Source organism: Papio anubis, chromosome 4 (assembly GCF_008728515.1).
Source record: "Papio anubis isolate 15944 chromosome 4, Panubis1.0, whole genome shotgun sequence".
In the NCBI taxonomy this organism is placed as follows: domain Eukaryota; kingdom Metazoa; phylum Chordata; class Mammalia; order Primates; family Cercopithecidae; genus Papio; species Papio anubis.
Window position 1 is genome coordinate 125151513 of NC_044979.1, and position 12193 is coordinate 125163705.

General features: G+C 46.6%; 1 protein-coding gene across 4 annotated transcripts in view; it reads left to right on the forward strand.

The window, feature by feature from the left end:
• The window catches only part of EGFR (epidermal growth factor receptor), a 190455-nt gene that overhangs the window by 134973 nt on the left and 43289 nt on the right, over positions 1-12193 (forward strand). For all 4 annotated transcript variants that reach the window (XM_003895963.5, XM_009202928.4, XM_009202927.4 and 1 more), the window contains 8 exons: positions 946-1062; positions 1643-1769; positions 1868-1941; positions 2767-2857; positions 5574-5773; positions 6925-7057; positions 9168-9258; positions 10716-10873. In XM_003895963.5, coding sequence (XP_003896012.1) covers positions 946-1062; positions 1643-1769; positions 1868-1941; positions 2767-2857; positions 5574-5773; positions 6925-7057; positions 9168-9258; positions 10716-10873 — 991 coding nt within the window. The remainder of the gene's footprint in view (positions 1-945; positions 1063-1642; positions 1770-1867; positions 1942-2766; positions 2858-5573; positions 5774-6924; positions 7058-9167; positions 9259-10715; positions 10874-12193) is intronic.

Here is a 12193-nt window from a genome sequence, read left to right on the forward strand (position 1 = left end):
TTGAGGATCTTCTTGGGGAACTTAAAACAGGAACAGGCCGGGCACAGTGGCTCATTGGCTCATGCCTGTAATCCTAGCACTTTGAGAGACCAAGGGGGCTGGATTGCCTGAGGTCAGGAGTTTAGGACCAGCCTGGCCAACAAGGTGAAACCTCGTCTCTACTAAAAATACAAAAATTAGCTGAGCGTGGTGGTGCTTGCCTGTAATCACAGCTGCTCAGGAGGCTGAGGCAGGAGAATCACTTGAACCCAGGAGGCGGAGGTTGCAGTGAGCTGAGATCACACCACTGCACTCCAGCCTGGGTGACAGAGCAAGACTCCATCTCAAACAAACAAAAAAGGAACACATAGAGCTCCCAAAAATAACACAGAAGTCAGCTATCAACACAAATGAATTACTTTAAAGGTGGGAGCAGGTGGAGGAGAGGACTGAGGTGCCTGCTGGGACACAGAACAGCTGGCCCCTCAAGGGACCCAGGGCCACGTCGGGAAGGGCCATGGAGAGCAAAGCTGGCATCAGCCGCAAGAATAAAATGCAGCCTCACCTATAGCTGCTTCAGTGGAAGAGTGCTTTTTTTAGGTTTACGTATTTTTAATGAGCATTCCAACTTTAACCATAAGCCCTGGGGACAGATCCTACAAGGAAGAACATGAGCTCAGAGAGGTGCTTTAACCTAGTGAGCAACGCCATGCTTTTTCCCTGACACCTGTTTCCTGCCCTGATGAAACACCTGTATTATCCACATTGCAGCCTAGAATTTATTAAACTATTGAACGGGATTCCTTTTCTATTTGCAACCTTTCATTCTTTGTCCTTAAAGTAAACAAAGCCAAAGGAGGATGGAGCCTTTCCATCAGCCCTCGAGAGGAGGACCTGGACTGTCTGTGTGAGGCCCGAGCACCTGGCGCCACCGTCGTCACCTTCCTTTCATGCTCTCTTCCCCAGGTAATTATGTGGTGACAGATCACGGCTCGTGCGTCCGAGCCTGCGGGGCCGACAGCTATGAGATGGAGGAAGACGGCGTCCGCAAGTGTAAGAAGTGCGAAGGGCCTTGCCGCAAAGGTAGGAAGCCCGCTGGTGTGCGGATGAGGCTTGTTCTCAGCTGCTGAGGCTGGGCTTTCATGCCACCTCCAAATGAACACTACTTCTTCTTCTCATTAAAAAGCAACTATAAATATCATTTCTTTAAAATAGAAGATAAGCTGCAAAGTCAGGTTAGGCAATGGGAAGGCACTGAAGGTTGTGATAGGGTGGGGGGCTCCGACGAGAACAGTGCACAGAGCCAGCCCCTCAGCAGCTGCCAGATGCCCAGCCCTGGGGAGAATCCAGGGAAGGCAGAGCTGGAAGCAGTCCAGCTCCATGCGGCCCAGGGGAAATAATGAGGAGAATGCAAGGTCGGTGTGCGGTGACAGGGATGGCATCTCCTACACCGCCGTAGCCCCAAAGTGTGCTATAGGTCCTCGTGTCCCCCTGCCCCCGCACCCTCCCCAGCCCCGTCAGTGTTTGTTGAGTGAATGAAGGCTGATGTGGCAGTGGCAGTTCCCACGACTGGAATTCCTTCCTGCTTCCCTCTGCCTGTGGATCCCTAGCTATTCTTAATCCACCAATGTGAATGGAATACACGTCTCTCTTATCTCTGCAGTGTGTAATGGAATAGGTATTGGTGAATTTAAAGACACACTCTCCATAAATGCTACAAATATTAAACACTTCAAAAACTGCACCTCCATCAGTGGCGATCTCCACATCCTGCCGGTGGCATTTAGGGGGTGAGTCACAGGTTCAGTTACTTGTATAGAGAAAAACAAAGTCTGCCTTTTTAACTGGTAGAGACTGGTGATCAATAATCACCTGTTGTTTGTTTCAGTGACTCCTTCACACACACTCCGCCTCTGGATCCACAGGAACTGGATATTCTGAAAACCGTAAAGGAAATCACAGGTTTGAGCTGAATGATCGCATGAATATAAATGGGAAATCAGTGTTTTAGAGCGAGAACTTTTCGACATATTTCCTTCTCCCTTGGAATAAAAACATTTCTTCTGAAATTTTACCATTAATGGCTGATGTTTTGATACTTTTCAAAAGTACAGTTTCCCTGCAGGCAAAAGGGACACGTTAAGCCCGGGCTTGGGTCATTCACTGCGCATGTGAACACGTTTCTCCCTCCTACCCGGCCCCAGCCAGCTGCCTTGGTGGCCCATAACCCCTGCGGGTAGAGGGAGAGGACAGGGGTAGGCGAGGGGCAGCCTGGGCCTCAGGCTTTTGAAACTGGATGCCAGAGCCCTGTGGGGCCACGGGCAAGCCTTAGGTCCATGACTGCCACCTGAGCTCCGCTTCCTTCCTCTCTAAAATGGGAAAATTAGACTTATATAACACGACTGTTTTAGGGTTGGAATCAAATAAGGAAAATCTGTAAAGCTCCTTGTATGTGATACCAGATCCATAATTGGCAGATAATCGCAGCAGAAGCCTCTTGGGGGTAATCAGATACCCCGCGCAGCAGGGGTCCCAGGGCCACAGCCAGAGGGGCGGTGGGAGACATGGGGAATCGCTGGGGGAGGCGGGAGGCAGCCGTGAACTCTGGCTGGCCTGCATCCGCCCATTCGCATGTACACTCAGAGAAGATGATAACGAAAAAGAAAGCAAATCCAATTTTCCCACTCACTGTTCCTATAATACAAAGTCCCTGAGAGTCTAGAGTAATGTCTCATACAAAAAAGAAACTCCTGTGTGGTGTGTGTCTGAGTCTCCTCTGCCTTACAGGGTTTTTGCTGATTCAGGCTTGGCCTGAAAACAGGACGGACCTCCATGCTTTTGAGAACCTAGAAATCATACGTGGCAGGACCAAGCAACAGTAAGTTGACCACAGCCAAAGAGCCTGGTAGATTACATTTTGCCTTTTTAGTTGGAAATTAGGCTTAACAGGAGAGTTGCTAAGATAGGGCACAGAGCTCCTGTATCTCTCGCCGGCATTCCCGAATGCTGTCTCACATGAGCAGGCACAAGGATCAAGACTGAACGACCACTGGCACAGGCTGTCTGCTAAACCACAGACTTCTCAGTGTTCGCCAGTGCTTATGCTTCTGTGTCCACTCCAGATCCCACGTTGCACTTAGTTGTCAGATCTTTTCAGTCCATTCTAACCTGTAATAGCTCCTATGTCTTTCCTTGTCTTTCATGGCCTTGACTCTTATAAAACGTGTTGTTCAGGTACTTTGCAGACTGTCTAACCATTTCAGTTCGGCTGGTGTTTTCTCAGGATGCAGTTGAGGTTATGCACATCTTATCACGGGGACCAGATAGACTTTTTAGCACCACTCTTTAAGAATTTCCACATTTTCAGCTTTGACAGTGGAATAGACTTGCAGGTGCTCACACACAAGCATCTTTAATATGGTAATGGTAATCATCAGTTTAGTGGTATGGAGGAGGAGATCGGAATCTCTTAGTGAAACCCGCCTTGGAAGCAGCCTCCTTATGAGAACTGCTGCCCCTACTTGACTCCTAAAGCACTAGATAATACTGTGCAACATTAAAGAGAATAAGAGTGCATGAAATATGCATTGCCTCCCATAAACTCCCTTGGCTCTGAATCTCTGATACTAAATATGTGGCTACCATTGCTTCCCAGAAAAGCCTTTTTGCTCTGAATTCTCTGGAATACCTTCTTTGCCTGAGATTCTTATAAAAACAAGAGATTTAGAGCAATTTTCTTGGATGGCTGGTATGAGCCAGTTGGCTTAGTTGTAGGGATTTAAACAAGATAAGGGTTACTTACTTTTCACATTTAATGAGAAGTCTGGTGATTCCAGCTCCTACTGAGGCAGGGTGGCCACAGGTTCCAGGTCATGACTCACTGAAGCTCCAGGCCTGCCCTGCAAGGAACATCTGGCTCTTCCCTGGTGTCTGGCCTCCCTGGGCATATGTGGGGGAGAATTCCTAATGGTATTGGTTACAGGCTCCTATGCAAGACCACTCATCAGTGTAGGAGAAAGGAAAAAGATGGGGGAAAGAAGAGCAGCAGGGAGAGGAGAAGCCTCTGGATGATACTCTAACCCCCTGCCATCCAACATCTGAACATCAGTCTTTTCATCCAGTGCTCTCAGCTGGCCCAGTCCCCAGCCTGGGGTCAGATGAGAGCTTCCTGCAAATGCAGATCTCTTTCCTGTGGCTCCTTCTCAATTACAGACAGCTCCTCCACAGGGTGCACTCTGGCCTTTTACTCCCTCCCCAAACCAGCCCAGCCCTCCCAGCCTGCATCATCGTGATCCTGCAGGGGCTAGAGGTTCTCACACCCATCGTGGTCCGGTGGGAGCTGGTGGTTCTCATACCCATCGTGGTCCAGGCAGGGGCTTAGTGGTTCTTATACCCATCGTGGTCCAGGAGGAGCTAGTGGTTCTCACACCCATCGTGGTCCAGGTGGGGCTAGTGGTTCTCACACCCATCGTGGTCCAGGAAGGGCTAGTGGTTCTCACACCCATCGTGGTCCGGTGGGGCTAGTGGTTCTCACACCCATCGTGGTCCGGCAGGGGCTTGCTTAGTGGTTCTTACACCCATCGTGGTCTGGCAGGGGCTTAGTTGTTCTTACAGCCATTGTGATCCAGCAGGGGCTAGTGATTCTCACACCCATCATGGTCTGGCTAGGGCTAGTGGTTCTCACACCCATCGGGGTCCTTCAGGGGCTAGTGGTTCTCGTACCCATCATAGTCCAGGAGGGGCTAGTGGTTCTCACACCCATCGTGGTCCTTCAGGGGCTAGTGGTTCTCATGTCCAACGCGTGCCTTCCTGCTCCTCTAAGTGACTGAAGACATCCCCCCTTCAGTCTGAATGACTTCCATCCAGTCATCTGATATACACATTGGACCACCCAATAGCATCCTAGCATCATGTTGGATGGTGAAGAAAATGCCACAGTTCCTGCTCTCAGGACCTCACAACCTTGGGCATAACTTTTTGGAGGAAGGCCCGGCTTCCCAGGCATCCCTCCCAGACCTGTTCAGAGGCCCCTGCTCCTTTCTTCCTTGTTGCCCACACTCACTGTGCTCTTCACACCGGCTCAAAATTATCTGTTTACAGGGTTGTATCACCACCAGATCAAGGGTCCTTGAGAGGAGGAAACATATTTAACCTGCACAGAATTTAGGACAGAGAACATCAAGTGTTTGTTCAATAAATATATGAATGGATAGAGGGACAGGTTGGGTGGTGGACAGAAGGACAAACCCACACCTTTGAAGTGTATTTGGCTGTTTGAGAGGCTTTTTTAGAATAGGTTCTCAATTTCCAAGCAAAATGAAAATGGAGAAATATAATGACATTAAGGCATTTTATTCATCCTCCCCATCTGCCACTGGGGTTAAAGATACTAAATAAACAAGGAACTAGCTTTTGCCTGCAGGAACTTAAAAAAAACCTGCAGTTTTCAAAAGTTGCAGTGCGTGCCTCCCACAGCATGACTTACCGTCATTGGAAAGCAGTTTGTAGCCAAAGGTGGTCTGGAAAAACAAAGTTTTCAGGGATACATTGTTTTTATAATTTTCACCACATGATTTTTCTTCTCTCCAATGTAGCGGTCAGTTTTCTCTTGCGGTCGTCAGCCTGAACATAACATCCTTGGGATTACGCTCCCTCAAGGAGATAAGCGATGGAGATGTGATAATTTCAGGAAACAAAAATTTGTGCTATGCTAATACAATAAACTGGAAAAAACTGTTTGGGACCTCCAGTCAGAAAACCAAAATTATAAGCAACAGAGGTGAAAACAGCTGCAGTAAGTCACTGCTTTCTCTTTTGTTTATGGAATTGGTTCTAATGGGTCCTTTATTTTTATTTAGAATATTGAAGGGCTATTCCCATTTAAAATCCTTTTTTCAGTTCCTTAAGAAGCAAATTAAAATCTTAAGATTCCTAATTGTGAAATTACCATGTGAATTCCATTAAAACTTTTTCCAGATCATTATCATTCAATAGGATGAATTTACCCTGAGGTTTAGGCTACCAATTATTTGTAATTTAAGTAACTAAATTTAGTATTAGTTATATTACCTTTTAGCTGTAGGTCACTCTCTGCGCATTTCAGCCTGTAAAGATTGCAGCTACACACACACACACACACACACACACACACACACACACAGGAATGGAATGAACACTTTACATCAACACTTCCAGTTCTTACTCTAGAGCTTTTGAAGGGGGCAAGAGCCTGGCCTGTGCTGGGCTTTGGCCATGGGCAGCGTCAGCTTTGAGTCAGGTGCTGGTCTGGCCTCCCTAGCTTCGAGGCCCCTGTCAATTCCCTTCATCTCTTTAGGTTTTGGCTTCCTCATCCATAAAATGGAGATATGAATGATTCCCATGCCATAGCGCTTTGAGAGAATTAAGTGAAATTCTGTGTGTGAAACTCCTCCATGGTGCCTAGCACATAGCACACAGCCAATGGCCCAATGGCCCCTATCGGCTGTGGGATTTGTCATCAGAACATCACCAGCTCTGCTCCAGGCTGCCCTGGGCACCATCAAAACACACCCTGTGCCCAGCGGCACCTGCCCCTCTGCATGCCTGGCCCCTTCAGCAGCGGCGGTGGCTGTGGGAGCACAGAAAACAAGGAGTCCCATCTGGTTTAATTGATGCCATTGCCAAAGGGGAGGACTCATGGCACCCCCTCTCGGGTGCCAGAGCGCCTGTCCTCCACTGTCAGGCACATTTCAGTCTTCCCAGCAGCCAGCACAACTGTTTTGTCCTTCCAGTCACTGTCGGCCTCTGGGAAGCCCAGTCTGTGTCCTCTTCCTTCAGGGATGCCCAGCATGTCTGTGCCACCCAAAGTCACGGAGCACAGGGCCCCTCCCGGGAAGGTGCCGTCTCCTGTGGCCCTTCGGGTCCCTGCTGTGTCACTGACTGCTGTGACCCACTCTGTCTCCACAGAGGCCACGGGCCAGGTCTGCCATGCCTTGTGCTCCCCCGAGGGCTGCTGGGGCCCGGAGCCCAGGGACTGCGTCTCCTGCCAGAATGTCAGCCGAGGCAGAGAATGCGTGGACAAGTGCAACATCCTGGAGGGGTAGGAGGTTATTTCTTTAATCCCCTGGCTTTGATCAAAAATAAGGCTCCAGGTTGTTGTTATAGCTTTACAGGCATTCTGTTTGATTTTTTTCCTTTTAGTCTTTGCCCTTGGCTTTTGGAGGTTTTGGGGTTTTCTGTGGGGAGATGGGAGGTTGTTTGATTGCTTTGTTGTTTGATTGCTTTATTTTTTGGCAAAGTTAATCACAATAGGAAATAAGCAAGTATTGTTACCTAATTTAATCCAATAATTTATAGAATCTCTTTTCCTGGAAGTATCTTAAATTTGTCTAAGCTACAAAAAGTTCCTAAGACAAATGAGACAGTCATCAATGCTTCATCTGGCTAACACTGTGGCCATTTGGGCTCTTCTTTGCAGTGCCCGATTCCTGGTGTGTGAAAATAAATTAACACAAATTATATTGCCAAGTTAATATCTGTTTTATGTGCCCCCAGCATGTGTTGAACATCAAACAGTACCAGGAGCTTTAAATACACCCACGGACAAAGAAATAATTCATAATGATGCTTGTTGAATTTAGTTGCAATCAATAAAAGGTGCAGTTTGTGGATGCTCTGAGGATCTTGATACTGACATAAGGCTTTGAACGACAAATGGGGACAAAAAATAAATAGGAAAGTAAAACTGAAGGATAGAGGCCAAGGCCATGTTTTAGAAGATTTAAAGAAAAAGGGAAATTTGGTGAGCACCATAGGAATTACAGAAGGCTATAGGAAATCTTCCTGTTTTACTCTCTGGGCATGGACCACAGCTTGGATCCAGAAATATTTAGGAACAGGATAAGAGGACCAAGTTCAATTCTATAGGAATTCTTTAGCTGATAGGCTGAGAACAAATCACATAATCAGTAGTGCTGCTTCAACTTCAAGTAAGGAATATTAATGCAATCCTTACGGCTACAAATGGACAGTGGTCTCATGTTTTCAGTTTTCAAGTGTTTCTTAAGAGGCAGGGTGATGAAAATACCCATGTGGGGAGCCCCATGTCCTTCCGTTAGTGTAGAAAAGCCTGGTGTAGAAAAGCACCTGCTTCCTCTGCAAGCCTAGCCCCCTTCAGCAAGGGCAGTGACCCGGAGAAGAAGCACAGAAGACACAACCCTGTATCATATTTTGTTTAATGGGTGCCATTGACCAAAGGGGAGGATGAAAGGCACACACATTTTTGTTGTTGTATTTTGAGACAGAGTCTCACTCCATCACCCAGGCTAGAGTGCAATGATGTGATCTCAACTCACTGCAACCTCTGCCCCTTCGTTCAGGCGATTCTCCTGCCTCAGCCTCCCAAGTAGCTGGAATTAGAGGTTTGCGCCACCATGCCCAGCTCATTTTTCGTAACTTTAATAGAGAGAGGGTTTCACCATGTTGGCCAGGCTGGTCTTGAACTCCTGACTTCAAGTGATCTGCCTGCCTCGGCCTCCCAAAATGTTGGGATTATAGGCATAAGCCACTGCGCCTGGCCAAGGCACATGCTTTTGAGAATAAACACTCCTTGTTCACTGCTGGAGGATAGAACTATGCTTGACTACCAGGCAGAGTCCAGTCTTCCTGACAAACAGCCACACGTCTGCTCTGTCTTTTCAATCAAACAATTCTTGCTTAACACTGATCTGTACATCTTGAGGGATGTCAAAATATTACAAGCTAAGTTTTGCACACCTGTGTTCCACACTCACCATTTTTAGTAATAACCATTGAGCAAGTTCATTCTCCCTCCTTCCTTTTTCTGTCACTTAATCTAAAATTATCATTTTTCCAGCTTAATTTCAATAACCATGCATCTGGTATTAGAGGCAGGGAACACCTTTTCAGGATGTCTTTCATCATTTGACTTGCTTACCCAATGTGCAAAAACTATGCTGTAGAAAATGCAGAAAAGATATCTTGATTATGAATGACGCTCCTGTGTTTACTCAGAGAGAAGATGACCCAGGATTCAGTTAACAAAATCAGCTGATTATATTACTGTATCGTCCTGGAGTCCCAACTCCTTGACTATTACCTCAAGTTATTTGGAATTTCAGAGAGGTGATTTGTGTTCCTGCAACAATGTATCAGGGGAGGGCTGACAGGTTTCCTCTTCCTCCTCTCAGCGAGCCAAGGGAGTTTGTGGAGAACTCTGAGTGCATACAGTGCCACCCAGAATGCCTGCCCCAGGTCATGAACATCACCTGCACGGGACGGGTAAGAGCCCCTTGCTGCTATCCACATCCACTTCATGGGAAGGGCATTCACAGAAGCCGAACCATGACGATGGCCCAGGGCATCCAATGTGGGCAGGACAGCCATCAGAGCCACTTCCCAGAGAAGATGGCAGGCTCTAACAGTGCTATCCAGGCAGCGTGTCTGTGACATTAGCACACACCCGCCTGCGATGACCATTCACTCTTTCTGCTGACACCCCCAACCTTATCTAAGCTTATCACATCCTCACATTTAACAGCAGCTGTTTTCACCTGGTTTCCTCCATCCCTGACCTAGTCAGCATTGCTTTATCACTTTCATCAAATGTCCTCAAATTTTTAACATTACTTTATAATTAATTGAAGAAGTTTTAAAGAAATTCCTAGCAAAACTTTTTAAGCTGCACAGTTTTGTATCTATATGTTCAATAACATAGATACAATATTCTTTACAATATTCTTGTAAAGAATATGAGTGAGAATTCGCACCCCTCTCACACCAAATGTCCTGATGTTGTTAATTCTCAATGTTATTATATAGGGAGCTCTGTTTGTATGTAAGCTTAAACAGCCAGTTGTAAATCTACTAACTGAAAACATTTTTTAGACATTCTCTAAATTGGGCAGAAGATGACAGGACCGTGTTTTGAGGGATAGGCTGCCAGCATGACTGGTTACAAAGTAAAGCCTTGGTTTATAGGTTTACATGGTGTGGGTTAAATTTCCGTCATTAAAATAATTGGCGATATTGACATAGTCATCTAGATGTGCTGGCTCTGGGCACGTGCAGCCTGAGTGGACAAAACCGACATTAGAGAACTTAGCCAAGGGGAAAGCCTTTTCCTGCTGGTTTTATTTCTGCTACTTCTGAAGTGTGGGGCACACAACCTGAGCAATGCTTTTATTTGAGTCCCAATGCTTTTATTTGAGTTTTGCAAGGTTATTCCAAGTTTTGCAAACAGAATCAAAGGTAGCATATGACTCAGTCCTTGATACGCCAACCACTGCACAGAGACTTGCCACCTTCCTGTCACTGGAGAAACACCCATGTGGGTTTTCTTAAATTTGCCTCCCTCTGAGCTTCCCTTTAGCTTCAAATATAATATGCAAGAAAAACTATCTGACCATAAATACACATATAGGCCAATGAAGTGGTTTTACCAAGAAAAGATGCCCACAATGTGTTAAGCAGAATGCAATAATGTAGAGAATATCATTTCATTCATGCTCGTGTGTATTACATGCATTCAAAAACAGGGAGAACTTCTACTAAGCAACTGACAGTGACCTTATCAAGCAAGTGCAATCACAGAAGAACTGGTTTTCTTCTTTAAGAATTTTTCTATCATTTGGCTTTCCCCACTCACACACACTAAATATGTTAAGTAAAACGTTACTTCCATTTTGAAAGAGAAAAGAAAGAGACATGCATGAACATTTTTCTCCACCTCGGTGCAGGGACCAGACAACTGTATCCAGTGTGCCCACTACATTGACGGCCCCCACTGCGTCAAGACCTGCCCAGCAGGAGTCATGGGAGAAAACAACACCCTGGTCTGGAAGTACGCAGACGCCGGCCACGTGTGCCACCTGTGCCATCCAAACTGCACCTACGGGTGAGTGGAAAGCGCAGGATAACAGAACATTTCCTCTCGCAAATTCAGAGATCGAAAATGTCTCCAAAGTTTTCAGGCAACAAATTGCAGAGGTTTGTATTTGAGTCCGTTACTTAAGGTGTTTTGGCCCCCACAACCACGGCAGGAGCAACATGGTTGTGGGCAGGCCTCGGTGCCGTGGGAATGACTCTCTGCCGTGCACCGTGTCTCCGGCCGGGCCTGTGTTGTTCTTTGCTGCGCATTGCAACAGGAGGGTAGGGGGACAAAAAGAGCACAGGTCCTGGCAGCTGCCACCTCGGCCTGTCTCCAGGGGCTTTTGCATCTCTCTCCAGATTTCTAAGGTTAGCATGGGGATTAACTGTTTTGCAATGAATAAAAGGTAACATTGCCTGGAATGTTGCTTCAAGACACTTTTTAAAAGCTAGTTGGTTGTTAAGTTGTTGCTACTTGAATTAAAACTACTTTAACTGGACCAGACGCAGTGGCTCACGCCTGTAATCCCAGCACTTTGGGAGGCCAAGGCAGGCAGATCACTTGAGGTCAGGAGCTCGAGACCTGTCTGGCCAACATGGTGAAACCCCATCTCTACTAAGAATACAAAAATTAGACAGGCGTGGTGGCAGGCACCTGTAGTCCCAGCTACTCAGGAGGCTGAAGCAGGAGAATCGCTTGAACCCAGGAGGCAGAGGTTGCAGTGAGCCAAGATCGTACCACTGCACTCCAGCCTGAGCACCAAGAGCAAAACTCTGTCCCAAAAAAACAAAAGCAAAAAAACTACTTTGACTGGAATTAGCAGAAGCACTCTGATTGTGTGTATCTAATTTACTGGAAGAGTAAAGCTGTCATTCAAACTGGGTCGTACTCAACAATCAGAAAGAGAATTTGAGCTGTCATGTAGTAGTTCACACTTACTTCTGTTTCTCAAAATCCTCAGCCTTGTTTGGAAATGTTACTCATTCTTTCTCTGAATCCATCTGTATGAGTTGTGTGGCCTTGGGCAAGGGTCTTACCTTCTCTGTGCCTCAGTTTCTTTTCTGTAAATTGGGATAATGATGCTGCGTAGCTCACAGGATGTTTATGACCATGAGTGAAGATACATCATATACTTAAAATGGTGCCTGGAAAATGGTGAATACTGAGTCAATGATAGCATTGATAGTAGTGATGTTGATGAGGAGAATTAAAGTCACAATGTAGTGAGTGGTGATGGTGTTGATGGTGGTGAGGTGGGAATCACAGTGAGTGAGTGGTGGTGGTGGTGTTGATGGTGGTGAGGAGGTGGGAGTCACAATCATAGTGGTGTTGAGGGTGGTGATGGTG